Below are 25,330 nucleotides of genomic sequence, written 5' to 3' on the forward strand. Positions count from 1 at the left end.
CAAAGAAACTGTCTATTTCAGGGGCTCTTATCAGTTTGTGTATAACTTCCCCTACTGTTTTAACACTTTTAAAAATGTTCCTAAATGCTAACGTTTTGTGTGTTTTCATTCATTATTTACAATAGGTGGAATATATGTTGGTAGCTTTTGATCATGAACATAAGAAAGTACGTTTGTCACTAACTGGAGAAGAAGTTCTTTATACACTGCAAGAGAAGGGGGAAAGAGTCAATCCCAAGTAAGTAGCAGTTTCTTTTTATCTCCTTGTGAAAATGCACTATTGTACAATCTTTAATTACATGATCACATATGATTTTCCCCCCATAAGACCCCTGCCTTATTTCAGTACACAAGATGGGTGGTGTTCTGGGCAGGAATCAGGTTTGCGTGATGAAGGAGGTTGTCTGTAGGACTCCTGCCTTAGTATTTGTTGCAGAAGTTGGAAGGTGTGTAGTGAATTGGGCAGGGAATTGCAGGAATTAAAAAAAATAAAATAAAAAGGAAGGTCTCACAGTTGAATGTTACCCTGGAGAACTGGATTCTATCCCTACCTCTGCCATGGAGTTTCTGTGTGATGCTGGGCAGCTCTTTCTGGCCAACTGAACATTTTGGCATATGTCTAAAATGGAAAAAAAAAAAAAAAAAAAACCAAAACAAATAAAAACAACCCAACCCTCTGGCAGTGCATCTCAGAGCCTCGATCTACAGACTTCAACTTATGGTATAGCACTGAAAAGCTGTTTAGACATTGAGGCTTTGGGACAGAGTGGGTTTCAGCCTGAGTCCAAACATCTACACAGCAATTTTTAGCTTCATAGTGTGATCCTCGTGAGCCCAAGTATGAATCTGTAGAACTCGGCTCGGAGACTCTCTGCCACAGGTATGGGGTTTTTTGTTTTTTGTTTTTTTTGCCATGTAGACATGTCCTTAAGTGCATGTTCCCTGTTTTCTTAGTGCCCAACTTGAGATCCTATGGCTGACAACTCAGCTGCAACTTTCCCAAATGGGACTTTTGTTTTTCAATATAAAAAGTGCTATAAAAATGCTGAGTTCTCTGAAAAATCAGGCCTTAGGTGTTTCAAGTTGGGCACCTAAAGTTTAGTTGACACTTGACAATTTTGGCTTTTTTGGGCAATCTCTGTTCCCCATCTGTAATATGAAAATAACACCTAATATCACAGAGGTATTGTGAAGACAAATGTTTGAAGCATTCAGATACCGTAAGAGCACAAGAGAAATGCCCAGGAGGAAATTAATAATTTTGTATTCAGAGCAGTATATGTATGGTATATATTAAATTAGGCCTGGGGCCTCATGCTGATTGAGAATAAAAAAGAATATTAAATGACTGTTCACTGAAAGAGGCAGAGGTCCTGGGGTCAGACCAGGGTTTGAATTAGGGCTACACGTGCAACCTTAATTCTGACTTTTTTTGAGTGCTTGACTTTGCAAACTGATTGTATTAACCTATATTAAAAGAACAGGTTTTTTTAATGCCGTTGGTGCTGCAGCCCAGCTGGCCTCTACGGCCTGGAGCGCCAGCAGTCTCTTTGCAGGAGCCTGCAACGCACATCCATGCCCTTTGAGGGTCAGCCCAGACTGAGCTGAGCTGCTCCTTTTTATGTCCTGGTTCCAGCTGGAGCATGTCCAGCAGGGACGAGGGGGTGTCGCTTCCTCTGCCCACAGAGTGTGCTTAATGCTTGCTGAACCAGTGTGGGGTAGGTACACGCTGTCACAGAAAGCAAAAAGCACATCTGTGACACCATGGTAAGTCCCTGCTCCAAAGCATGGAGGCACTAGAGCTTCTCAACAAAACAGATGTAAGAATTTTGTAACATGGGCAAAACAGTGTATTTTCCCCTACACTTGATCATGGAAAAAACAGAACAGTTTAGCTGAAACTTTAACAGGAAAAATATCAGCCTCCAGCAGACACCCAGCATGCAAAATTTCAGCCCAAATGGTTGAAGTTTGGCAAAGTTGTAAGCAACTTGAAAACAGGATCTTTGCCTAACACTTTCCATAATTATCTTAACTACAAGCGGCTCTACTAGCTCTGCCTGTAATAGAAATCTGTCAGTCATACAGCACTTAAATGGTAGAAACTACTACTTCTCTCACATTCTGCAAGATAGGTTCTATCAAATTTCTAATTCCATAGAATTTTAGAGACTTGGTAGGTTTTTGAAATATGCAATCTTTCACAAAAGTTCTAGTCTTTCCTATAATTCATATTTAATAATCTATCCCTTTTGTAGTTGTATAAAAATATTTAAACTATGCTATTCTTCCATTCCAGCCACCCAACACTTTGGCGTCCAGAGTATGGAAGCTATATGATTGAAGGGACACCTGGGCAGCCATATGGAGGAACCATGTCTGAATTTAACACTGTACAGGACAACATGAGGAAACGACGGCAGGAGGCTGCTTCTGTGTTGAAAGAAGATGAGGCTCTTTGTACTGTGACATCATTTCCAAGGTTAGATGCTATATTTTTTTGAGAAGTACATATGTAAGGCTGTGGGCTGAATGGCCTCTGTGGAGCTGATGAACACTTGTCATGTAAGTGATTTTCAGTTTGAAAAGAAAAGGAGATGAATTTAAACTCACTTCTAGCTCTTGCTGTTCAGGTCAGTCAGTGCAGCTGTGTGTGTCACATAATTTATTTTTGATGATTTGGCTATATAGATAAATCTTGTTTCCCAAAAAGTTATTTCCTATTGATGCTGATGTGCTTTGCTTAATTTTTCATTCTTGTAGGTCACTTTCAAGCATTCCCCAATAGCTTTGCTTTTTACTGAAGACATTTACTGAAATTAATGCAATATAAAATGAACATGCAGCATAGACTAGAATTCAGAGAACAATCTGTGAGGCAGAATAAATATCTAATAAAGGGGGGGGGGGCTCCCTCCCCCCCAGATTTATGGAGGGATTTGCTAAACATGACTAATCTGAAGCAAATTTCCAAGCCACTTAGCTGAACAAAGCACGTGCACACCTAAAGCGGAGGAGAAAACTACTGTTGATGCTTCTTGAGGGGTTGAACTAACTTCTAATAGAAAGGGATTGTGAGGAACACTTTGAAATGAGCGAAGTAAAAATACAGAATTGGGATGTGATAATATGTATCTAGATAGGTCATCTGCCTGGAGAGTCCTCTATCCTTTGTATGAACAACATGTCTGCTTCTTTAGCTTGTAAAAGAATCTCCAGAAGAAGTAAACTGAAAAAGAATTTGGGCATAATTATCAAACAGAAAGAAACATACTTCATAGTCTCCCCTTGACAAAAATGATGTTTCCAAGTGGAAATCTGCTAACATATTAACTTTAGTTACCACATCAAGTCAAACGTGGGAGGAGAATTTTGTTAAATTCTTAATAATGGGAAAATAAATCCTGTTGCACTGTAGAACAAGGAGGCCTCTTGAAATTCCGGTTTACCTTGTCTGTGTGGCTCCTGAGGTGGAACAGAAACGGATGGTCCTAAAATCTGGCTCAGACCATGGGTATTACAAAAATGGAGTTTGCAGGGAAGTTCCCAGTTCTGAGCCAAATATATGGCTTTTTAAATTATGCCCCAGGAACTTTAAAACACGTATACTATCAAAATCTACTTTCACTTCATGGAGTACTTAAACTAGTTACGTCTGCACTAACAGGAATGTGTGTAAAACCATACACAGGACAGCTCAAGTGTATTACAGAATTATTTTTGGCATTACAGCCTTGTAAAAAGATTACACAAATTTACCAGCCTAAGTACAAATCTGCAGCCCACCCTCATTATGAAGAAGAAAGACACAAGAATTTTACTCCTCCCAAGGAAGCAGGCAAATAGAATTTTGCAAGGCTGTGATAATAATGTGGAGCTGGTTGAATTTAGTGCTTGAATCTAGTAAATTATACACAGTATAAGCTATTTATAAGATTGGTTTGGTCCATTTAAGCTGATATTTCTCACTTAACCCTTTAGATTATTTTGATCCTGGCTCTCAGCCATCTTGCCTTTAAAGTCCTGTTCGGTGGAGCAGAGTCTAGCTAACTTTTTTTGCTAAGATGTTGTAGAGATGATGCAGCACTTAAAAATTGCAGGCATCTGGAAAGTTTATGAAAAACAATGAAAGCTGCTGTAGTTCTCCCAAGCAGGAGCAGTAAAAAGGGGGTATAGAAATGTGCTTATTAAAATTAATTAGTAGTGCTTGTAGTATCGCCTATTTGTAAAACTCAAAACACTTGGGAAAGGTGAGGTATGCATTAGTATGCCCATTTTACAGACACTGAAGCATAAAGAGGCTAGAATTTGCCTCCTGTTTCACAGCAAGTCATTGGCCAAGCTGGAAATAGAACTAGAGTCGTCTGATTCTGAATTTGGTCAGATCAGTAGGCTTCACTCTTAAAGATCAGAGTGATACAGTTTGTCTGGTCATGCTGACTTTGTGTGGTGTATGCCAGTTGGTGTTAAATGTTACATTTTTATCTGATAAGGCAGCCTGTAATGTCTCAAATTAAACTGTAACAAATGCTACACTACATGAAATATTATGCCAAATCTTAACAAATTCTTTAACTTTGAGTATCTTAAGGTATGCTGAATTGCTTGTTTATGTGCAGCCAGGTTTTATTTTACAACATGGGGGGTTGCTTTAAAAAGCATAGCCTTGGTCATACATAGCATGTGGTGTGGAGTAAGTCAATCATTCATACACTTACCTCCATCTTTGCTACTGTTTGACTTTCTTATTAAAAATTAGATATATATCTTCTACTTTAACAATTTCTGATTAGTGTCAAAGAGAATGATTAGAGTATATAGAGGTTATCATATAAAATATGTACATTTCATTGGCTTCTAAGTTGTTGTAAGAATACTAAACATGAAATGTAGGTTTCCCTAAAGCCGTGCAGTTTTCAAATTCAGAAAATGAATTTTACATTACTGTAGACTGAATGCATGTAGTCAAATCAAAGGAGGCTATAAAGGGGAGCTGTTAAGGTACCAAAAAAGGGTGAAACAATGACACAGATAAGACAGCCTCTCAGGTACCTGCTTCAAAGGAGTAAAGACAACAATGGCTGGGCCATCAGTTGGGGGAAGAACCTGCCTGGCTGGCATCATATGGATTAGGATGTTTTTCCTCTTCCTAAGGCTAGGACTGAGATCAAAAGTCCCTGTGAGTTTAAAGAGGTGTTCCTGGCAGAAAAGGATGAGCAGTGGGGACAACTCATCTGGAAGCTGATGGGGACCCAGAGTTAGCATACAGAGAGGCTGACAGACAGACTTGAGAGCTAGGGTCTGCAGCCACCTTGCTGTAATTTAGTGCCCAGAAAGGACTGGGGACACCAAAGCTAAATCATGTCTGCCTAGAGATTTGAGGGGAATGCCAAGTGTATTTAAGACCATATGCATAGAGATCTTTTTATTTTTTGTGTCTACTTCTCTGAGCCCTGTGTACAGTTTGGGCAAATAAATCATACTTTGTTTCAGATAAATTGCTTCTGAGTCATTGCATGATATTACTGACCATAGCCCATGAAGGAGAACTCTGGCAGCGTCCAAGTCCAGTTGGACCTGCTAGGAAACCCGGTTGGCAGCTGGGAAGGTATAACTCGAAGACCCAGTCGAGAGTGGTTGGGTTGTGGTATCCCACTCCAAAGAGAAGTGGAGGCATGGACCTGCCACTTGAAAGAGGTGCACTCAAGGTCTCAGAAAGGGCAGGTTGCCCAGGGGTGTGACAATAGGTGACTCCTAAATCTACCATAACTGAAAGATGAGGGAGATTATTTTGGTATACTTTGTGTATTTCACACCACTTTGTTTAGTCTATTTCACTGTGCATTCAGTTTTCCATGTTTGTGTGAGTGTTTCATACAGCAGTGGGAGAAGAGCATTTTTAATTTGTAAAATCACAAATTGGCAGGGTGTCCTGGGACATGTGTAGTATGTCATTGTTAAAGGGACAAAGTCAACCTGAAAACTAGTAAGTACTACTTACTCTTCTGAAATTGACTAGTTTTCAGGTTGACTTTGTCCCTTTAACAATGACAAGTAAACTATTGTAAACACTACTGAAACAGATTACTTTAGGGATTTGAATTAAACAGTACCATAAAAAGGAGCAGTTGAGGGTAGAGAATGTCATTGCATTTCACTTTTAATAATCACCAGTGCTAATGCATACTATGACATACATGAGGACTAATTTTCTAAAGCTGCTTTTAGTGTTTGCCATTAAAAAGTGAGTATGTACCATCCATTAACACATAGTGGTATGAGATTCCACTTATTGCAACCACAGTCTATAACTGGTAATTGTTGGCAAATACTGACCTTTTAATAGTGACTGCCATAAGGCCCCTTTCTGCGTTAATGACTACTACTGATTAGGTAACGCTGAAAAGTGTCTTAGAAATACCTACGGTAAATATATTTTTTTCACCATATTTATTCCTTTGTCTATTAAGATCCTAGTCTCACCTAACCACAGGGCATTTAATAACATAAAATTATAATCTATTTAATTTATGACTTACTCAAATTGTCATCTATAGATTAGGATGTCCTGGATTTACGCTACCGGAATGTGAGCCGACGCCAGTAGAAGGAGGCGCTTCAAAGTCTCTCTTCTTTCCAGATGAAGCTATCAACAAACATCCTAGATTTAGGTAAGAGTGAGTTTTGAAGAGAGAGAACAACAACTCTTTATGTATATATTTAATACACTATGATAAAATTGTGTAAGTGGAATGCAGAGCTATGTGAATAATTGCTGTACAAGTCCCAGGGACATAGACAAAGATGCAATGTTACGTATTTACTGTCAAGGTGACCTATAAAGGTAAATCACAATTTCAGCAACTTTAGCCTGATACTGGCAGAATCCACCACATGGTTAACATCGTTCAGTACTTTACCTTAAAATTGACTGTTTTCCTTAAGTCCTGGCATAGTCATCCCACTCCTGCTCAAAGTGAAGTCCCAACATTCATTATTTTGGAAGCATCACAACCATCTTGGAATCTAACTGGAGCATGGAGCCAACCTATTTGAGGTGGACAATATTGTTTAGTTTTGCAGAGGCTTTTATTACAGCATAAGACTTAACCTTTGCAAAACTTCCCTTGCCCCATTCTCCCATAGATCATAGGCTTCTTTATTCTGCTTGTGATATTATTGTCACAAAAAATAGAATTGACTTCAGTGAAGGACCAAATCTGCTACAGTACAAATGAAAATGAGTGAGAGGCTAAGTGGACAAATGTTTGGAAGTTTCTCCTGGAAAAAGCATTTAATCTAAACTCTTTAAATTTTAGTACTCTGACCAGAAACATTCGACACCGAAGAGGAGAGAAAGTAGTGATAAACGTACCAAGTGAGTAAATGCTAGTGGTTTTCTTCAAGTAATTGATCTACGTCTGATACTTTACTTACTGAATGCTTGTATTTTCCTCACAGTATTTAAAGATAAGAATACTCCATCACCACTTATAGAAACATTTCCTAAGGATGATGGAGAAGCAGCAAAAGCAGCTAAACCAGACCATATATATATGGATGCCATGGGTTTTGGAATGGGCAACTGCTGCCTTCAGGTAAAATACATCTGAGTCTCAAAATGTTGTAAAATAATGCAATGACATTATCGGCCCTATAAATTTGCAAATTGTATCTTACACAGTGTGATGCTTTCTCAAAATCCAGTTGAGGACAGTCCACTGTCCACAGTTCACTGTTGTCTAATTTTATATTGTAACTTGATAATTTGCCAATATTTAACTTCTTTATAGAAAGGTTATAGTCAATTTATATTGTTGGTAGGGCCCATTTTTAGTCTTCATTGATAGAGAGAGCAAGGCTTGGAGAACACGGTTTGCATGTTTTGATGATTGTGCTGAATAGGCCCCTTTATTTAGCCAACCACCTTGTCTTGGAGCTCCACCACGTTAAGGTGTGGAAGATGTGCAGATCAGGACTGAAGTATGTTTTTGGATTGGTGAAAAACCTTAAGCAGAATCTCACGTCAGTCCTTAGCAGGCCACACTTTGAGGAAATAGGTGCAGGTCACCCAGCTTGCAGGTAGACTTTTGAGAAAGGGGTCAAAAAACTAAGAACAGGGTTAGGGAAAGCTCTCTGGAACATTTTAAATTGCAGAGCACCTTTAAATAAATATAAATGCCATTGCTATTTTTTTATATTTTACACCTGTGTAAAATTCTTTCTTCATAGATATTTTTAGATGTATTCTTTTCTTTAACCATGCTGTGAACCTCCTAATTAATCCACACAGGTATTTTTCTGCCATTATTTACTAACCGGCACGTAATCCTTGCACAAGCAAATCTTCCCCTCTGTACCTTTCCATCTCTCTTCCCTAGTTACTAATTTGATTTTACTTAAGATACAGTAACAGTTTGGCATTTCACAGTGCTCCAGTACCTTTTAAATTTGGTTATTCTGAGTGTCACTCTACTGTAGTAATTTTGCACAAAGGGCTGATGGCTGAGGTAGTTCCTTGTGTTGGACTTTGTGATGATAGCTTCTGTCTTTGTTGTTGCTTCTTTCTTGGTAACCAGGAAGAGATCATTGTTATGCCTCCATGGAATTAAATAGAATCTTGTACATGCTTCTTGTTTTGCAGCGTTCTGTAGGCTGCACTTGTAGTATTCATTTCAAAACACCTTTGTTCCAGATTAAAAGACTAAAGAATGAATGAATGAACAAAAAATAAAATCTCACTGACAGCGAGTTGCACATCATTGAGGGGAGAAAGCTCACTACAAACACAGCTACGGAGGATCCATGCAATAATACATCCAGACTCCTTTTGCAGTGTTAAACATTTATATGCAGCATTAATTCTTTAAATATGTCCATATTTTCTATCATCTTTATGTATGTCACCTAGGAAGGGAGTACTGCAGAAAGGGATCTGGGGGTCATAGTGGATCACAAGCTAAATATGAGTCAACAGTGTAACGCTGTTGTAAAAAAAGCAAACATCATTCTGGGATGTATTAGCAGGAGTATTGTAAACAAGACACGAGAAGTAATTCTTCCGGTCTACTCTGTGCTGATTAAGCCTCAACTGGAGTATTGTGTCTAGTTCTGGGCACCACATTTCAGGGAAGATGTGGATAAATTGGAGAAAGTCCAGAGAAGAGCAACAAAAATGATTAAAGGTCTAGAAAACATGACCTATGAGGGAAGACTGAAAAAAATGGGTTTGTTTAGTCTCGAAAAGAGAAGACTGAGGGGGGACATAAGTTTTCAAGTACATAAAAGACAGTTACAAGGAGGAGGGAGAAAAATTGTTGCTCTTAATTTCTGAGGATAGGACAAGAAGCAACAGGCTTAAATTGCAGCAAGGGAGGTTTAGATTGGACATTAGTTCTTTAAATATGTCCATATGTTCTATCATCATCAAAAACGTCCTGTTATCTTTATGTATGTCACCTAGGAAGGGAGTACTGCAGAAAGGGATCTGGGGGTCATAGTGGATCACAAGTGCATGTAATGGGACCTAGTGTAAGTGCCATAGCTGGCACTTGTCCCAACATCTTCATTGTTTTCTGGATGCTTGATGTATTTGCTCTCTAACCTTGTCAAATTTCAGTTTATGGGTGCACTTCTCATAGCATGTAAGGTGCCACTGAGAGTTGTGTTTAACCAGGTCAGCAGTGATTGTACTCAAAGATTCAGCAGTTAGTCAGTACTCTTTGCCTCCCCATTTATGCCTAAAAATGATCAAGGCCAAATTAAAGAACAAGGATTTTGTAATACATGGCAATTACAACCCTAATGTTATGTAATGTATGTTATGTAACTATGGGTATACCACTTGCGAGTGGATTCAAGTGATTTCTGGCTTAATGCTGACCTCTTAATCTCAATAGATCTTTTGGCATAATAAACAAAGATGATAATCAGTATCACCAAACCATTTCTTTTTTGCCGCTGCTGTCAAATCAACTTGAAGCACTTCTTCCATTTACAGTAATCTGTAACATTAAATTAATCAGGTATCATGTTCTGAGCATTAGCTGATAACACAGTACAGTAAGTTGAGAATTGAGAGACTTAAACCAACTTTTGACAGCAGTAGCCTCTTCTGTAGGTGAAAAGAGAATTTCTTCATTTCAGTTTATTCAGGTATGTCTACACAGCAAAGAAAAACCTGTGGCTGGCCAATGCCAGCTGACTTGAGCTTGAAGAGCTCAGGCTGTGGGGATGTTTCATTGCTGTGTAGACTTAGCCTGGAAGGCTACACAGTAATGAAACATCCCTGCAGACCAAGCTGGCTGGCACGGGCAAGCTGTGGGTTTTTCTTTGATGTGGTACCCTTCAACTAGTTTAGTTAACTTTGAATGAACTAGTCATTGAACAAACCAATCGTGAGTTGAAAATGCAGGAAAGTTGTTTTTTTTTTCCCCCTTCCAATCTATGAATAAAAACTAGGTGTGAAAGAGTGAGATCTACTAAGTCTAATAAAGTGAAGGACATGGTGACCAGAAACAATCCGTTCTATTCACTAACTACAGATGATACTCCTTTGCTTTAAAGTGATTTAAATAATCAATTTTGTTTAATTTTATCAACCTTACTTCCATATCTGTTAAATTGGTTGCAAGCAAAACTAACCTAGGGAAGATCCCACTGAGTGCTCCTCTTAAAAAAATAAGAGGCAGGGGTAAAACTAATTTGTGTGTCTTGTTCCAGTGCTAAACGCTTCTTTTGAAAGAGGCTATCAAACCTTTCAAAGTTTATTTTACAGTTCCTTGAAGGGAAATGTGTGGGGTTCAGTAGTAGAGATCATGGGATTGTGGGGGAGGTGTCTATATTTTACAGTTTCAATTGTAATTTCTTCAGGAGGAAAACTGGAAACCTTGTAATGTTGCAGTTAATAATGTTTGTTGTGATAGTGCCTAAGGACCAACCAGGAGTTGGGGCCCAGTTGTGTTAGGCATAGTACAAACAGAGTAGTAGTCTGTCCCTGCTCTAAATAGTTCGCTATCTAAATAGACAAGGTAGGCGCAGGATTGGGGAAAGGGTATAACATACAAGCAGAGAGAACAGTGTGATGGCAGCAAATGTCAAGTTGGTTTCACAATTTTTATTGAAGAGTTAGGGGAGGGGATAAACTAAATGGGAAGGTAAGTGGCGGGGGGGGGAATGGGGAAGAGGGTAAAAGGGGCAGGTGTAGAATGAAGCTGAGGTGAAGAGACTGTGAGGAAAGGGGAGTGGGAGGGTTGAAGCAAACAGCCAGTCAGCACAGGGCAGAAGCAGTCCCGTCAAAACTGTAGAAACTTCTCCCCGTCGCCCAAAGGTCCCTGCTTCAGCTGCTTCTGCCCTGGCCAGTTGGAGTTTCTGGTGGCCTCTCTGCAGTTTTCTCCCAAGCCCATAGGAAGTACCCCCTATGTGTTAGTGTCCCCAGAGTGTTGAAGTGGTCTTGCCTACACAGTTCTAGGTCTAATGGAGTGCTGGGGGAGGGGTAGCCCCAGCTGGATCCCATTTTATCCTCTCTCTCCCCTAGTGCAGCAATCTCTGCTACGTGAGTTCAAGTGGTGACAAAGAGAGTACAATTATCTTGGGGATATGGTTCCTGTTTTTGTAATGTCACAAAGTTTAAAGTGGAGAAACAGGAGGGAAAAAGCCATTTCAGTAACTCAGGGTTTGTCTACATGGAGACATAATGCACAGCCAGCAGGGCTGTGAATCTATAGCACACTAGCCTTCCATGCACTAAATGGCTGTAGGGACCCTGCTACCATGCACTAAGAGATGTAGTACACTTTCGTCTTACAATTGTATTTTGATCTCTCTCTAATACAGGCAAATGTACATTTTTACAGAAATTTTAAATTACACCAAAGCACTTACATTTCCCCCCCAGTTTTACAATAACCTGTAACTAGGCTGGAGCTCACAAAAGGATCTTGGATTAAAGGATTCTTTAAAAACAAATTTACCTGTAATGTCAAATAAATGCTATGACTTGTAATCCTTTCTGACTGTGTTTCTTTGAGGGAGCTGGCTTCTGGAATGCTGCTTAACAGGTGTATTAGCAGCTCATGTTCATTAGAGATGTTAGTCCTCAGTTTCTTTTGGTCCTGGCTAACATTTGAACTACAGCCCCAGCATCTGAGTGCCCTCGTAATGCGACCTAAAATCTTTAATGAACATTGAAGTGTTGAAGTTTGTGACATGGTTGCTACTGGAAACACTGGCAGCAAAGATCCTCAGTCCATGGACAAATTGAAATAGACAGTGGAAGTGACTTTCAGAATACCGCTAGTTCCAACAGATGGTCTAGAGCCTGCAGACTTGCTTTTGTGTAATAATCCGACTTCTTCTACCAGGTAACATTCCAGGCTTGCAGCATTTCTGAAGCAAGATGCCTTTATGATCAGCTAGCCCCAATCTGTCCTATTGTGGTGAGTAATAGCATGTTTGGTGATAAAGTTCTATTTACTGTACAAAAAACATAAAGCTTAAAATGTCCTATAAAAAAGTCCTTTCTATCTTCTAGTTACAAACCTAAATAAATTAGTGCATCAGGTAATCTTTTCTACCAGTGTTTTGAAAATATGGTCTTCAGCAAAAATGGAAAGTGCTACATTAGGTGGTTGTACAGTAACAGTAGTATATCGGGGGGGGGGAAATGTATAACTAATGTGCTGATTGCCATAGTACATATGTGGCTTATTCTACTCGTAGGCAGAAATTAACAAAACAGTTTGGCTGCAGAAGTCACGTCAATTAAATTATTTTTGGGTTTTTTTTAGTAACTTTTACCAAACTGTAAATGACTGTGCTCTCATGTAATCTTGTAACATGTACAGGATATACTTTTTAAAAAAGTAAACTAAAATAATCAGGCTTTATTTTATGGCAAACAAAAGGCAAGGCTCCTTTCCAAAGAGCTTACAGTCTCAATTTAGGCATGACCTGATGAGAAGGTAACAATAAAGGCAAATGGGGGAGTGATAAAGGGCAAAGTTTATAAGCAACTTTTTCAAAATGTTAGGAGCTTTAGTTCCATTTTCAAATGTGAATCTGGCAGCCTGTTTTTTTTTGTTTTGTTTTGTTTTTTTTCCCGAACAATTTTTCACAGGGTTGGCAAAAAGCACATTCTTGATATTAGGGCAATGCACCTGCCAAATTTCAAGTCCCACTCCAAAGCAAGGAAGCACTAGACTTTCTCAATGAAATGGTTGTAAGAATTTTTCAACATGAGCGAAATGTATTTTTCCCTTACTTTTTTCATGGGAATGGCTGAACCATTTTTGCTGAAACTTTCCGAAAGAATTTAGCTTCAGGCAGACACCCTGCATGAAAATGTTCAGCCCAGATGGTTTAATTCTGGTAAGATTTGTATAAATGACTGAAAAGTGTCTTGTAATGGGGAGTGTTAGGCAACCTTAATTATAGGCTCCAACTACCAGCTTGGACTTACAGATACAGCTAGAATAGGCTAAATGAACTAATCACTTCAGTAATAACTGGTCATTGAGTTTAACAAGATAAAATGTTGGTCAAATTAAGTTTGCTGACAGAAGTGGAAGTATGGTAGCACAATATTTGTTTGTCCATTATGAAATTATCTCTGTAGATCTCACGTTGTAGCTCCTTTTAAATGTGGATCTATAGAGGCAATATATTTGGAGAACATCAGCTACTAGGTAAATAACTCTCCTTTCTATGTGGTCGGTTAATGGCAATGGCTTCCGAAGAAGAAATGTGCTGTCCTGCATCAGCAGAGGGTTGGTATAACAACAGCATGGGGGTGAACAAAAAAATCACTCCCACTCCTGCCCCCAATAATAGTTTGGGCTCTGAGTACATAATACATTTTTTATAGGCATGTGTATACAGGAGCTCAAAAGTAAACTTTCTGTACAGTTCTTCTTTGTGTGCTTGTTCACATCGATTCCAATCAGGTGTGCGTGCGCCGCGTGCACGGTCATCGGAAAGTTTTTCCCTTAGCAGCTCTTGTTGGGTCGGCTGGGGAGTCCCCTGGAGTGGCGCCTTCATGGCGCTCAATATATGACCCTGTCGACCTAACCCCCCTTCAGTTCCTTCTTACTCAGCTGTTGGAACTGCGACTCCCTTGCTTTGCAAGTGCTCCCTTAGCACAGTTACCTAGTCTAGTTCTTCTTGTTTTCTAGTTTTGTAGTTGTTAGTTTTTAGTATAGTTATAGTTAGTATAGGTGTTTGTGAGTGGGATCTTCCCTATCCCCTCATGCCTTCTTGGGCTCGAGGGCATGCTGTGAGCCCAAGGCTTTAAGTCTTGCAGCTTATGCCACAAGCTCATGCCAAATAGTGACCCCCATTACACTTGCCTGAGGTGTCTGGGGGAGGCACATCAGACTGAGCGCTGCAAAATCTGCAGAGTTTTTAAACCTAGGACAGAAAAGGAGTGGAGTTTCCGTTTGAAGCAGCTGCTCATGGAATCCTCACTTCATCCAGCAGCTTCAGACCGCCGGGGCTTGGGCCCAAGCACTTTGGTGCGGAGCGCTCCGGCATTGGTTCACAACTGTGGGCTGAGGAAGGACTCTAGTGCGAGAGGCCCTCAGCACCAGCGATCCCCGGCACCGCAACAGGGAGCAGCAGCCTGGCATCACTATACTTCCCCAGTGCCCTGCAGGTGGCATAAAAAGACAGAGAGGGCGCTCTCCTCAGAGAGCTGCGGGACTGCCAGGGGACGCTTTGCTGCACCCGAAAAAGGACCCAGCTCCCAGACAGCAAGAGTCGGTGCCATCGACTCCGGCGCCTCAGAAGGCACCGTCGAGTCCAGCACATAGCGACTCTCCAGCAGGGCAGTGCCAGGTGGAGATGTTGGAACCACCGTCCACCCCAGACACATTTGAAGCAGCAAGAGATCTCCTACAGACAACTGCAGCTCAGCCTCCAGTTATTAGGGACAAGCCTCCGGTACCATCAAGACCAGTACCATCCAGAGGCAAGCCTGCCATGATGCGGCATTCCCAGTCACTGGACCGGCACTGCATCCGGCACTGTTCCCAATCCTGGTCACCGCAACATCACTCCTCGGCACAGAGTCCAGCGGGAACACGCCCGGCACCAGGAACATGGCGATATATCTCCCCAAGGATGGATTGGCACCGGTCCACAACACCTTTGCAGGACTGGCAGCAACAAGCGGCACCGGAGCCCATCATCAGACCATTGGCACCAATTCTCAACAAGATCGTTGTGGCACTGGTCCCCTGCCTCTTCCACTCAGCACCCTTGGGCTCTTTAGAGTCTGACGCAAACTCGTATTATTCGAGGTGCAGTCAACGAGTCGGACAGATGCTGAAGGGATGTGCATGCGGCCTGGCAGCCATAGTGGCATCCTCCCGTTCAATGGTCCTTTGGACCTCCTGGACTAACTATCAGGCCCAGGGTACCCTGTCCAGAGGCTCTAGGTCTGTGACCTCGGGATGCCACCATTCCCAGTCACCTAGAGATAGACCTGCCCCTCGGGGAGCTGAAGCTGCCCTCTCCAAGCCGCCCCCTCAGACTGCAGAGGTGGGATCGGAACCATCTCAGGACTTGCCACTAGTCCACAAGACAGCCGCCCCAACTGAGCCAGTAGTGGAGCCTGGTACAGTCCAGGAGCAACCCAGGCAGCTCGAGGGCCAGGAGAACCCTGTACCACCACTTGCCACCTCATCTTCCTCGCCCGATGAGGCAGTAGCATGGGCATCAGCTTCAGGGCTCCCGCCTATTGACCACAGGGCACACCAAGACCTGCTCCATCGCATTGCCCACAACATGGGCCTGCAAGCGGAGGAAGTGGTCGAGACAGAGGACCCTATGGTAGACATTTTGGCCCCAGAAGGTCCTTCCTGGGTGGCGCTACCGCTGATAAAGACCATCCAAAACACTAACAACACCCTGTGACAGACTCCAGTCTCCACTCCACCCACTGCCAGGTGCATAGAGAGGAAGTACTTTGTCCCTTCCAAGGGCTATGAGTACCTCTTCTCGCACCCACACCCTTGCTCCTTGGTGGTCTTGGCGGTAAACGAAAAGGAGAGTCAGGGGCAACAGGCACTGGCCTCCAAGTCTAAGGAGGCTAAACACATGGACCTCTTCGGCAGGAAGATCTATGCCGCAGGCCTCCGGCTTAGGATAGCCAACCAGCAGGCTATCCTCAGCAGGTACAACTTTAATTCTTGGACTTCTATGTCCAAGTATAAGGAGTTGCTTCCGCCATAGTTGAGGAGGGAAAGGCAGTAGCGAGGACTTCCCTACAGGCCTCCCTTCACACGGCTAATTCAGCTGCCCGTACTCTCTCCTCCGGGGTGGTAATGAGAAGAACTTCCTGGTTCCAATTGTCCGGATTATGTCTGGGAGTCCAACAGACCTTGCAGTACCTTCCCTTTGAGGCCGTAGGGCTGTTCTTGGACCAGACTGACTCAAAGTGGCACAGCCTGAAAGACTCTAGGGCAACTATGAAGTCGCTGGGGATGAACATACCGGCTACCCAGTGCAAGCATTTCAAACCTCAGCCGCAGCAGCAGAGGCAGTACCAGCCCCACCCAAGGCTTCTACTGCTGTAGGGGCTCAAGCCTTCACACCCGCCTTCAGGGCAGGGACAGGGCCCAACCAAGCCATCATCGGGCTCCAAACAACAGTTCTGAAGGGACTCCCGAGGATGGCGTACCTGCCGTGATGTCAGATCCTTCCCCGTGCTTCATGAATCGTCTGTCACACTTCTACCGTGCTTGGTCACAAATAACATCAGACCGCTGGGTGCTTTGCATGGTAGAAGTGAGAGATTCTCTCCAGTTTTGCTCCTTCCCTCCCTCCTACCCTCCTTCCCCGTCCCTCTTCAGGGATCCTTCTCATGAGCAACTCCTTATCCAGGAGGTGCGATCGCTCTTCGCCATAGGAGCAGTGGAAGACATTCCTCAGAAGCTAAAGGGCCAGGGAGACTGGTACGCTGCCCTCAACATGAAAGATGTGTACTTTCATATTGCCATTCATCCAGCTCTCAGACATTTCCTGTGGTTTGTGGTTGACCACAAACACTATCAGTTCACGGTGCTCCCATTTGGTCTATCACGGTTCCCTGAGTGTTCACCAAGTGCATGTCAGTGGTCACAGGTGCAGGTGTATTCCTAGCTCAATGACTGGCTGCTGCGAGGATGCTCCAGGGAGCAGGTGGAGTCTCAAGTCCGGTTAGTCAGAGCCACCTTCAACAGACTAGGACTCCTCAACATGAACAAGTCGATGATGTCACCGACCCAAAGAATAGAATTCGTTGGGGCGGTGCTGGACTCAGTACAGGCGAGAGCAATCCTGCCAGAGTCCTGATTCCAAGCAATCTCAGACATCATCCGGACTCTCAGGTGATACCCCACCACAACTGCAAGGGGATGCCTGAGTCTCCTTGGCTACATGGCAGCCTGCACCTACGTGGTCAGACTGAGGCTCAGACCACTCCAGGCGTGGCTCGCGTCAACCTATCACCCAGGACAAGACAACTTGGACTCGGTAGTGACAGTGCCGGAGCGAGTTCTAGAATCCCTCCGTTGGTGGCTAGACCCTTGCATGGTCTGCGAAGGAATCCCCTTCAACACCCCTCAACGCTCCATGACCCTAGTAACAGACATGTCAGCTCTGGGTATGGGGGCCTACCTAAGAGATCTCCAGACACAGAATCTGTGGTCGCAGACTGAGCTCTCACTCCACATCAATATCAAGGAGCTCAGAGCTGTGCGACTAGCTTGCCAGACCTTCCAGTCCAGAATGCGGGGCCAGTGCGTAGCGGTGATGACCGACAATACCACCACCATGTTTTACATAAGCAGGGTGAAGCCCGCTCCTCCCATCTCTGTCGGAAAGCTCTCCAGCTTTGGGAATTTTGTATAGCCCACTCCATTCACCTGGAGGCGTCCTATCTCCCAGGAGTTCAGAACAAGCTTGCAGACCACCACAGCAGGTTGTTTCACAACCACAAGTGGTCCATCCATTCAGACGTCATACATTCAGTCTTCCAAAGGTGGGGGTTTCCCCAGGTCGACCAGGAGCAACAGGAAGCGTCCAATGTTCTGCTCTTTCCAAAAACACAGTCCGGGCTCCACCTCGGATGCATTCTGCCCTGGGGAGGCCAGCTCATGTATGCCTTCCCGCCGGCTCCACTCGTCCACAAGGTGCTGCTCAAGATCTGCAGAGACAAAGCAAAGGGAATTCTGCTGGCCCCAGTGTGGCCATGCCAACATTGGTAAATCACGCTTCTGGAGTTGTCAGTGGACACCCCGATCGCACTGCCGCTCTACCCCAATTTGATCACACAGGACCACGGTCACCGTCACCTCCTTCACTTAGACCTCTAGTCCCTTCATCTCATGGCTTGGAAGCTTCATGGTTAAACCCAAGAGAGTGCCAATGCTCGGAATCGGTGGGGAAGGTGCTGCTTGGTAGCAGGAAACCTTCCACCCAGGCCACTTACCTAGCCAAGTGGAAAAGTTTCTCGTGCTGCTGTGAGCAGCGGCGCGCACCTCCACTTCAGGCATCTACTGCTCATCCTGGATTATCTACTGCATCTAAAGCAGCAGGGATTGGCAGGATTGTTCATCAGGGTACACCTCGTGGCTATCTTAGCCCCAACTCTCCCAGGTGGAACACTCTCTGTGTTCACCAACTCCATGGTAGGGTGTTTCCTGAAGGGCCTGGAAAGGCTATATCCACATTTGTGAACACCTGTACCTGCTTGGGATCTCAATCTGGTCCTCTCCAGGCTAATGGGAGTCCCTTCTGAACCACTGACAACATGCTGCCTTCTGTATCTCTCATGGAAAGTGGCATTTCTGGTTGCTATCATGTCAGCCAGGAGGGTGTCCAAGCTAAAAGCACTACATGGCCTTCCATAAGGACAAAGTACAACTCAGGCCTCACCCAGCATTCCTGCCCAAGGTGGTGTCTCAGTTGCACATTGGCCAAGACAACTTTCTGCCAGTCTTCTATCCCAAGCCCCATGCTAGTGCGCAGGCGCAGAGGCTTCAATCACTGGATGTCCAGCGCATGCTAGCATTCTATATTGAACGCACAATGCCTTTCAGGAAATCGAGGCAACTGTTTTTGGCGGTGGCAGACCAGATGAAAGGGCTTCCAGTCTCTTCACAACGCATTTCTTCCTGGATCACGGACTGCATCCGTACCTGCTACGAGCTGGCTAATGTCCCAGCCCCAGCTATTACAACCCACTCCACAAGAGCACAAGCCTCATCAGCCACTTTCCTGTCCTAGGTGCCCTTCCGGGAGATCTGCAGAGTGGCAACCTGGTCTACCACTCGCTGTGCCATCACCCAGCATGCCAGAGAGGATGTAGCTTTCGGCAGAGTAGTTCTCTGATCAGGGGTTCCTTAACTCCGACTCCACCCCTGGGGGAGAGCTTGGGAGTCACCTGATTGGAATCGATGTGAACAAGCACTCGAAGAAAAAATGGTTACTCACCTTCTCATAAGTGTTCTTCGAGATGTGTTGTTCATGTCCATTTCAATACCCCACCCTCCTTCCTCTCTGTCAGAGTAGCTGGCAAGAAGGAACTGAAGGGGGGTCGTGTCGGCAGGGTCCTATATCCAGCACCTTGAAGGCGCCACTCCAGGGTGCTCCCCAGCCGACCCTACAGGAGCTCCTAAGGGAAAAACTTTGCGACAACCATGCATGCGGCGCGCGCACACCTGATTGGAATGTATCTGAAGAACACATCTCGAAGAACAACAATTACAAGAAGGTGAGTAACTGTTTTTTACATTGTATTGGTGGTGGTCATTTGTTTTGTCCTGTGTTCTCATGTGTGACTTGGTTTTATTTTAGATGGCATTAAGTGCGGCAGCTCCATTCTACAGAGGCTACGTGTCGGATATTGATTGTCGCTGGGGAGTAATATCTGCATCAGTAGATGACCGAACACGAGAGGAGAGAGGATTGGAGGCAAGTGAATACTAGTTTAAAGAGTAAAAGTTAAACAATTTTCTGGTTATTTTAGTTATACGAGTTCAAATATTCTTTGAATATCACTGAGTACTTAGTGGAGAGAGATTGTAGTCTTTGTGGCACATGATTCTGAAGGTGTAACTTTCACCCTAGTTATTGTTATAGCATCCACAGTAGCAAACGTTGTAGTTGAGTATAGAATTCCTTTTAAACTCCACTTTCACTCATTCACAATTTCCTGAGAAGTTCTTCATTTGGTGCTGCTGCTTCCCTTTCTTTGCCTCAACCCAAAAGGTGATTTGTTTAAAAAACAGTGTGTATATGGTAGCCCTGTATTACATGATGTGTACTTCTGTAGGTGGTCTCTGATAAGACTGTAAACCACTACAGCAATGCTAAAGCATATGGTCACCAGAACTTAAAATCATAGAAATGTAGGGCTCGAGAAGTCAAGTCCAGCCCCCTGCATTGAGGCAGGACCAACTTGAATGTATAGAACTTCTTTTACAGAGAACGGACAGCAGAGACCATCTAGAGAATTATAATTAAAAAAAAAAAATGAAATTAAAAATGTTCCAGTAGAAAATTCTGTTCAGTATTCTGACAAGTATATTTGTTTACATCAATACTAATATAACCATGATGTCCCAGTATACTTTTTTGGCAAGACACCCATTTTGAAATGTGCCATGTTATCCAGATGAATTCCTTTTAAACTGTTAGGATAGGGTAGTCAATATAGTGAAGTGACTTTTATTCAAATTATCATAAATGTGGAAACAAAGTTGGGTTTTTACTGACAATTACTTTTCATTAAGCTTGTTAATTATATACCCTTTAAAGTGTACTTAAACTGCATAAGATTCTTGTTTAATGGAACTTTTCAATGTACCTGCCCACTATGATTTTCCTTATTTTTGAAGACCTGTGAATTTATTTTAATAACTTTAATTTAGATTGTTTAAAAGCAACTTCTGTTTAACAGTTCTCCAAGAATAGTGTAATTAGTAAGGCAACATTGTTTACAAGCTCTTAAAATATTCTATTTTTAAATTATATAGCCACTGAAGAACAACCATTATAGAATCAGTAAATCCAGATATGATTCCATAGACAGTTATCTATCTGAATGTGGTGAAAAATACAATGACATTGATTTGACAATAGATAAAGAAATCTACGAGCACCTAGTAAAGGAAGGTAAGTGTTTTCACTCATTGTGAGTCAGTTTAGTCTTATGCTATAGTTTTCTTTAGCTTTTTTTTTTTTTTAAATCTACCGTACTTTTGCATTGATTATGCACTCTTAGTGGAGATGTGCACTCATTAAGCATGTGGTAGTCTGGCCTATAGGTAATGCCATTGGTCTGCAATGGGAAATGTATCTCAACTTCCAGGTAGCTGGAGTAGCTGACTTCTTAAGAGGCATTAATACTTTGTCCTTCTGGATCGAGCAAAACTGTCAAAGTCAACAGGAGACTGAGGTGAAAGAGAGAAAGCGGAGGAAGAATGGCAGCTATACCAATCATCAGAAAATAGTATATCTTCCTATTCTTTTTAATCATCTTATGTATTTTTGTGGTGATCACTTTTACTTCACCTTAGGCTATGCTTGGTTGAGGTAGCCTCGAGCAGCACGGTGTTTCCTGGCTCTTGAGTCATCGTGGCATTTAATAAGGCCTACTTTACTATCTCTGGTGTCTGTTGGTGAATTTGATCTTTGAACTTTTGTTTATAGGTATTGATCATCTTTTGGCACAACATATTGCACACTTATTTATTCGAGACCCGTTGACTTTGTTCGAAGAGAAAATACATCTAGATGATGCAAATGAATCTGATCATTTTGAGGTTGTATCTTGTTTCATACCAATTTAATGACTGGTTATAATTGCATACTCACTATTTTACTGCTTAATCATGTAGTGCTGAATGCTTCATAGCTAAGAATATTGGCAAAATTTAGCGGCATAGGCAGGAACTAGGAACAAAAGTAGCTAGTTTCAAATGTTCCAAATAGTTCTTTACAACATGCAATTTCTGATATTGCACTGACACAAACACCTATTTCTATGAACTTCTTAAATTCCTCATTCAAGACAAATAATAGCTCTCACTTTAAACCTAGTGAAACACAGACCAGCACTAGTAATTGCAGTGAAAATAAGCAAGGAAAAAATTAGAGACTATAAAGGCACAAACAGTAGTTAACTAGGTAAGGAAAACTGTCCATGCCATATGTCGTCTTTCATAAAATAGCTTTATATCAGGTGCTCTCTCATTTTATTATGCCATGTACAGCAACTGCATGTTATGTAGTATATTAGATAAAAATCGTATCTTGTATAAATAGTTGAGCAATAGAGTCGTAATCTATTCTAGTAATGTAAGTGTGGGTCTTTAGTTTTGTTATGTTTTAACTGGTTATAAAAGGTCTACTATATCTGTGTACATAATGTCTCACGTAAGGTTTAGTCATGGGTATTTTTAGTAAAAAATTATGGACAGGTCACAGGCAATAAACAAAACTTCACGGCCCACGATCTGTCCATGACTTTTACTATAAATACCTCTAACTAAATCTTAGCTGCCCCGGGGGGGGAGGGGTGCTGCTGCTCTGGGGGCCCCGGGAGGCGACAGCTGGCTCCTGCTCCAGCAGTGGGGGCTGACTGCCCCTAGCCACCCTCTGCTCCAAGGCCTCCAGGGACCACTGCTCTGATGGCCTCCGGGGCCGCCACCAGGACTGCTGCTGCTCTGGCAGCCCCTTGGGCCAGTTGACCAGGGCCACCCCAGCAGTGGCTGGTGCGGCTGGCCCTGGGGCCGCCCCAGCAGCTGGTGCTATGGCCGGTTCTTCGGGCAGCCCTGGGGGTCGAGCATGCCAGCCACTTCAGAAGTTATGGTGGTCCCAGAAAGCCGTGACCTCTGTGACAGACTCTCAGCCTTATTCAGCTGTAGTCCAAAATTGAATTTCCTGGGCAGTGTGGCATAATGTCATTAGAGTGATGATTCTTCATTCCACCTTTAAATAGGTCAAGCCTCTTTAAGTGTTTCTTGGTCATTTGAATGTCTCTTGGTTGAAAGACAGAAGATAATCCAGTTTTGGTTTTACATATATGCATTATGGAAATGTGCTTGTCTGTAACAGAATATTTTACTTGTGACTTGCAGAATATTCAGTCCACAAACTGGCAGACAATGAGATTTAAACCACCTCCTCCGAATTCAGATATTGGATGGAGAGTAGAATTTAGGCCCATGGAGGTAAGGAGTAAATATGCTTAATAGCATAGCCCATTACAAATGGAAAAGTACGAGGCATTCTACTATCTAGTATCAAAACCTCATTATTTACGGTGTGATTTGTCCCCTCTGAATTGCTAGTTTTCTGAAGTGAAATGGACAACAGCATTTAAGCAAATATGCACAATAAATATTGGACTGAAACTAGCAGGGGAATTTGCATTAGCAAAGTAAAGAACACTAATGAGAGTAAGGGAGAGGGGGAAAAAGTCAGACCTATATATTAAAGCAACTGTAAACAAGGCTGTAATGTTGTATTGAGTTTCTGGTGGCCTTGCTTCTCCTGTGCTTCTGTCAGTACTAAACAGATCTTGGTGCATTCCCTTCTGTTTCATGTGTGCTTGTATTTTATGGGTGTCTTGTCACTTAGTTCTCTAGATTAACACTTTAAGACGTTTCATTTTAATAACCTGTGGGTTCAGACTCTTTGCATGATTAGCCATCCTTTTAAGTGCAGGACTGTGGTTTTGGTTTTGTATTAGAGGGTTCAGTTTACAGACATGCATGTGTATTTTGGCATATACCTGACTTGGACTCTCAATTAGGAATTTGAGCATCCAGACCCCTACTCTGGGCATGCAGTAGTGTGTATGCCATTTTGCAAACACCTGTTTGAAAAATTGTGTAAACTTGCTATGCAGCTATTTATTTTTTATCAATCCTATTTCACTAAACTCACTTTAATTTTGTTAATGTCTAGGTTCAGTTAACAGACTTCGAAAACTCTGCATATGTTGTGTTTGTGGTATTGCTAACCAGAGTGATTCTGTCATATAAACTGGATTTTCTCATTCCTTTGTCCAAGGTAAGAGAGATGCTGTACATTTAATTTTTACTTCTGTAAGCTGGTTAGAAAATCTAGTGTTTCCCAGTGAAAGTGTAAGGACAGTATTTCTACATCACTAAATCCCTCTTCATCTAGATCAAATCTGTGGGGGGGGGGGCTGACAGTGAAATATAGATTAATACAGTTTAACTCCACATACTATATAGATGGATTAGGTGAAAAATCAAAACAAAAACATCTTCAAGTGAGTTGTTTGCATATATAAATACAAATTCATTTTCCTATGAAAATGTGGTGGTCTTTCCTAAGATCAGATGCACCATTAATACCCTGTACAATATTAACAGGGATATGAATAGTTTTAATTAATATTATATAAAAATGGGGCATCTCCAAGGCTTTAGGCACCTCTGCTGTAAATTACAAAAACAAAATTAGATTGTCCCCAGGGTGCCAAACTCCCCTCTCCCCTACAAAGCTGACTTTTCCTACAGGCCAAACTCTGCAGCAGCCCAAATATATACATGCATCTTGCAATGTACTCCAAAAGTCAGTAGACCTGGAACTAATTAGGTCCAAGAGAAAAGCTCATCCCAGAGCTGAGGCCCATCAACAAAAACTCCCTTCTCTTAGCAACTCTGGTTTGTTTGTGAATATCTAGGGCTGCTTCTTTTCATCTTTAACAAATACCAGTAAAACATCTACAATGGTAAAAGAAAAAATAAATGTTTGTTTATCCAATAAACACCAGTAATTGTTGTTTATATCTAAGTTTGTCTACACAGAGCAATAATGCAGACTACGGCGGTGTGATTTCTAAAGCGCACTATTTGGTCCATGTGACCCTGCTGTTGCACTCAAGATTCCCTAGTGCTCTTTAATATTGTGTTACTTGAATCAGTACTATGTTAAAGAAGTACAGAGAAAGTACTTGTTACAGTATAATATATAGAAAGAGAGAGCCCTAAAACCCCTTGCCCCTGTTTTTTTGACATTTACATAAAACTCAAAAAAAGCTAAAAAACAAACCCTGAAAATGATATTAATAAACCTCCCAAAATAGAAGCCTTGCATATACCGATCAAGATAAGTGATCTGTATCACACACATAAGCCCTTAAAGACAGGTTTCAGGGCCAAGCGGTCAAAAGTGCTGAATCCTCGCTTCCCCCCTCCACCCCACCCCCCCGACCCCCCAAAAAAAGAAAGTATCCTGAGGCAGACACCAGCATGGAAAACTTCAGTCCAAACAGTTGCTAAAATTATAAGAGACTCAAAAATAGTGGGCC

The 25,330-nt window shown here is 42.4% G+C and overlaps 1 protein-coding gene across 3 annotated transcripts in view; it reads left to right on the top strand.

The window, feature by feature from the left end:
- Positions 1-25,330, top strand: part of GCLC (glutamate-cysteine ligase catalytic subunit) — a 54,322-nt gene that overhangs the window by 22,289 nt on the left and 6,703 nt on the right. For 2 of the 3 annotated variants that reach the window (XM_034766329.1, XM_034766330.1), the window contains 11 exons: positions 126-238; positions 2,300-2,482; positions 6,558-6,671; positions 7,320-7,378; positions 7,462-7,598; positions 12,363-12,437; positions 19,837-19,953; positions 21,018-21,156; positions 21,694-21,806; positions 23,124-23,216; positions 23,956-24,060. In XM_034766329.1, the coding sequence (XP_034622220.1) occupies positions 126-238; positions 2,300-2,482; positions 6,558-6,671; positions 7,320-7,378; positions 7,462-7,598; positions 12,363-12,437; positions 19,837-19,953; positions 21,018-21,156; positions 21,694-21,806; positions 23,124-23,216; positions 23,956-24,060 (1,248 nt within the window). The remainder of the gene's footprint in view (positions 1-125; positions 239-2,299; positions 2,483-6,557; positions 6,672-7,319; positions 7,379-7,461; positions 7,599-12,362; positions 12,438-19,836; positions 19,954-21,017; positions 21,157-21,693; positions 21,807-23,123; positions 23,217-23,955; positions 24,061-25,330) is intronic. The other variant, XM_034766331.1, reaches the window with a different exon arrangement.

Source organism: Trachemys scripta, chromosome 3, assembly GCF_013100865.1.
Source record: "Trachemys scripta elegans isolate TJP31775 chromosome 3, CAS_Tse_1.0, whole genome shotgun sequence".
In the NCBI taxonomy this organism is placed as follows: Eukaryota; Metazoa; Chordata; order Testudines; family Emydidae; genus Trachemys; species Trachemys scripta.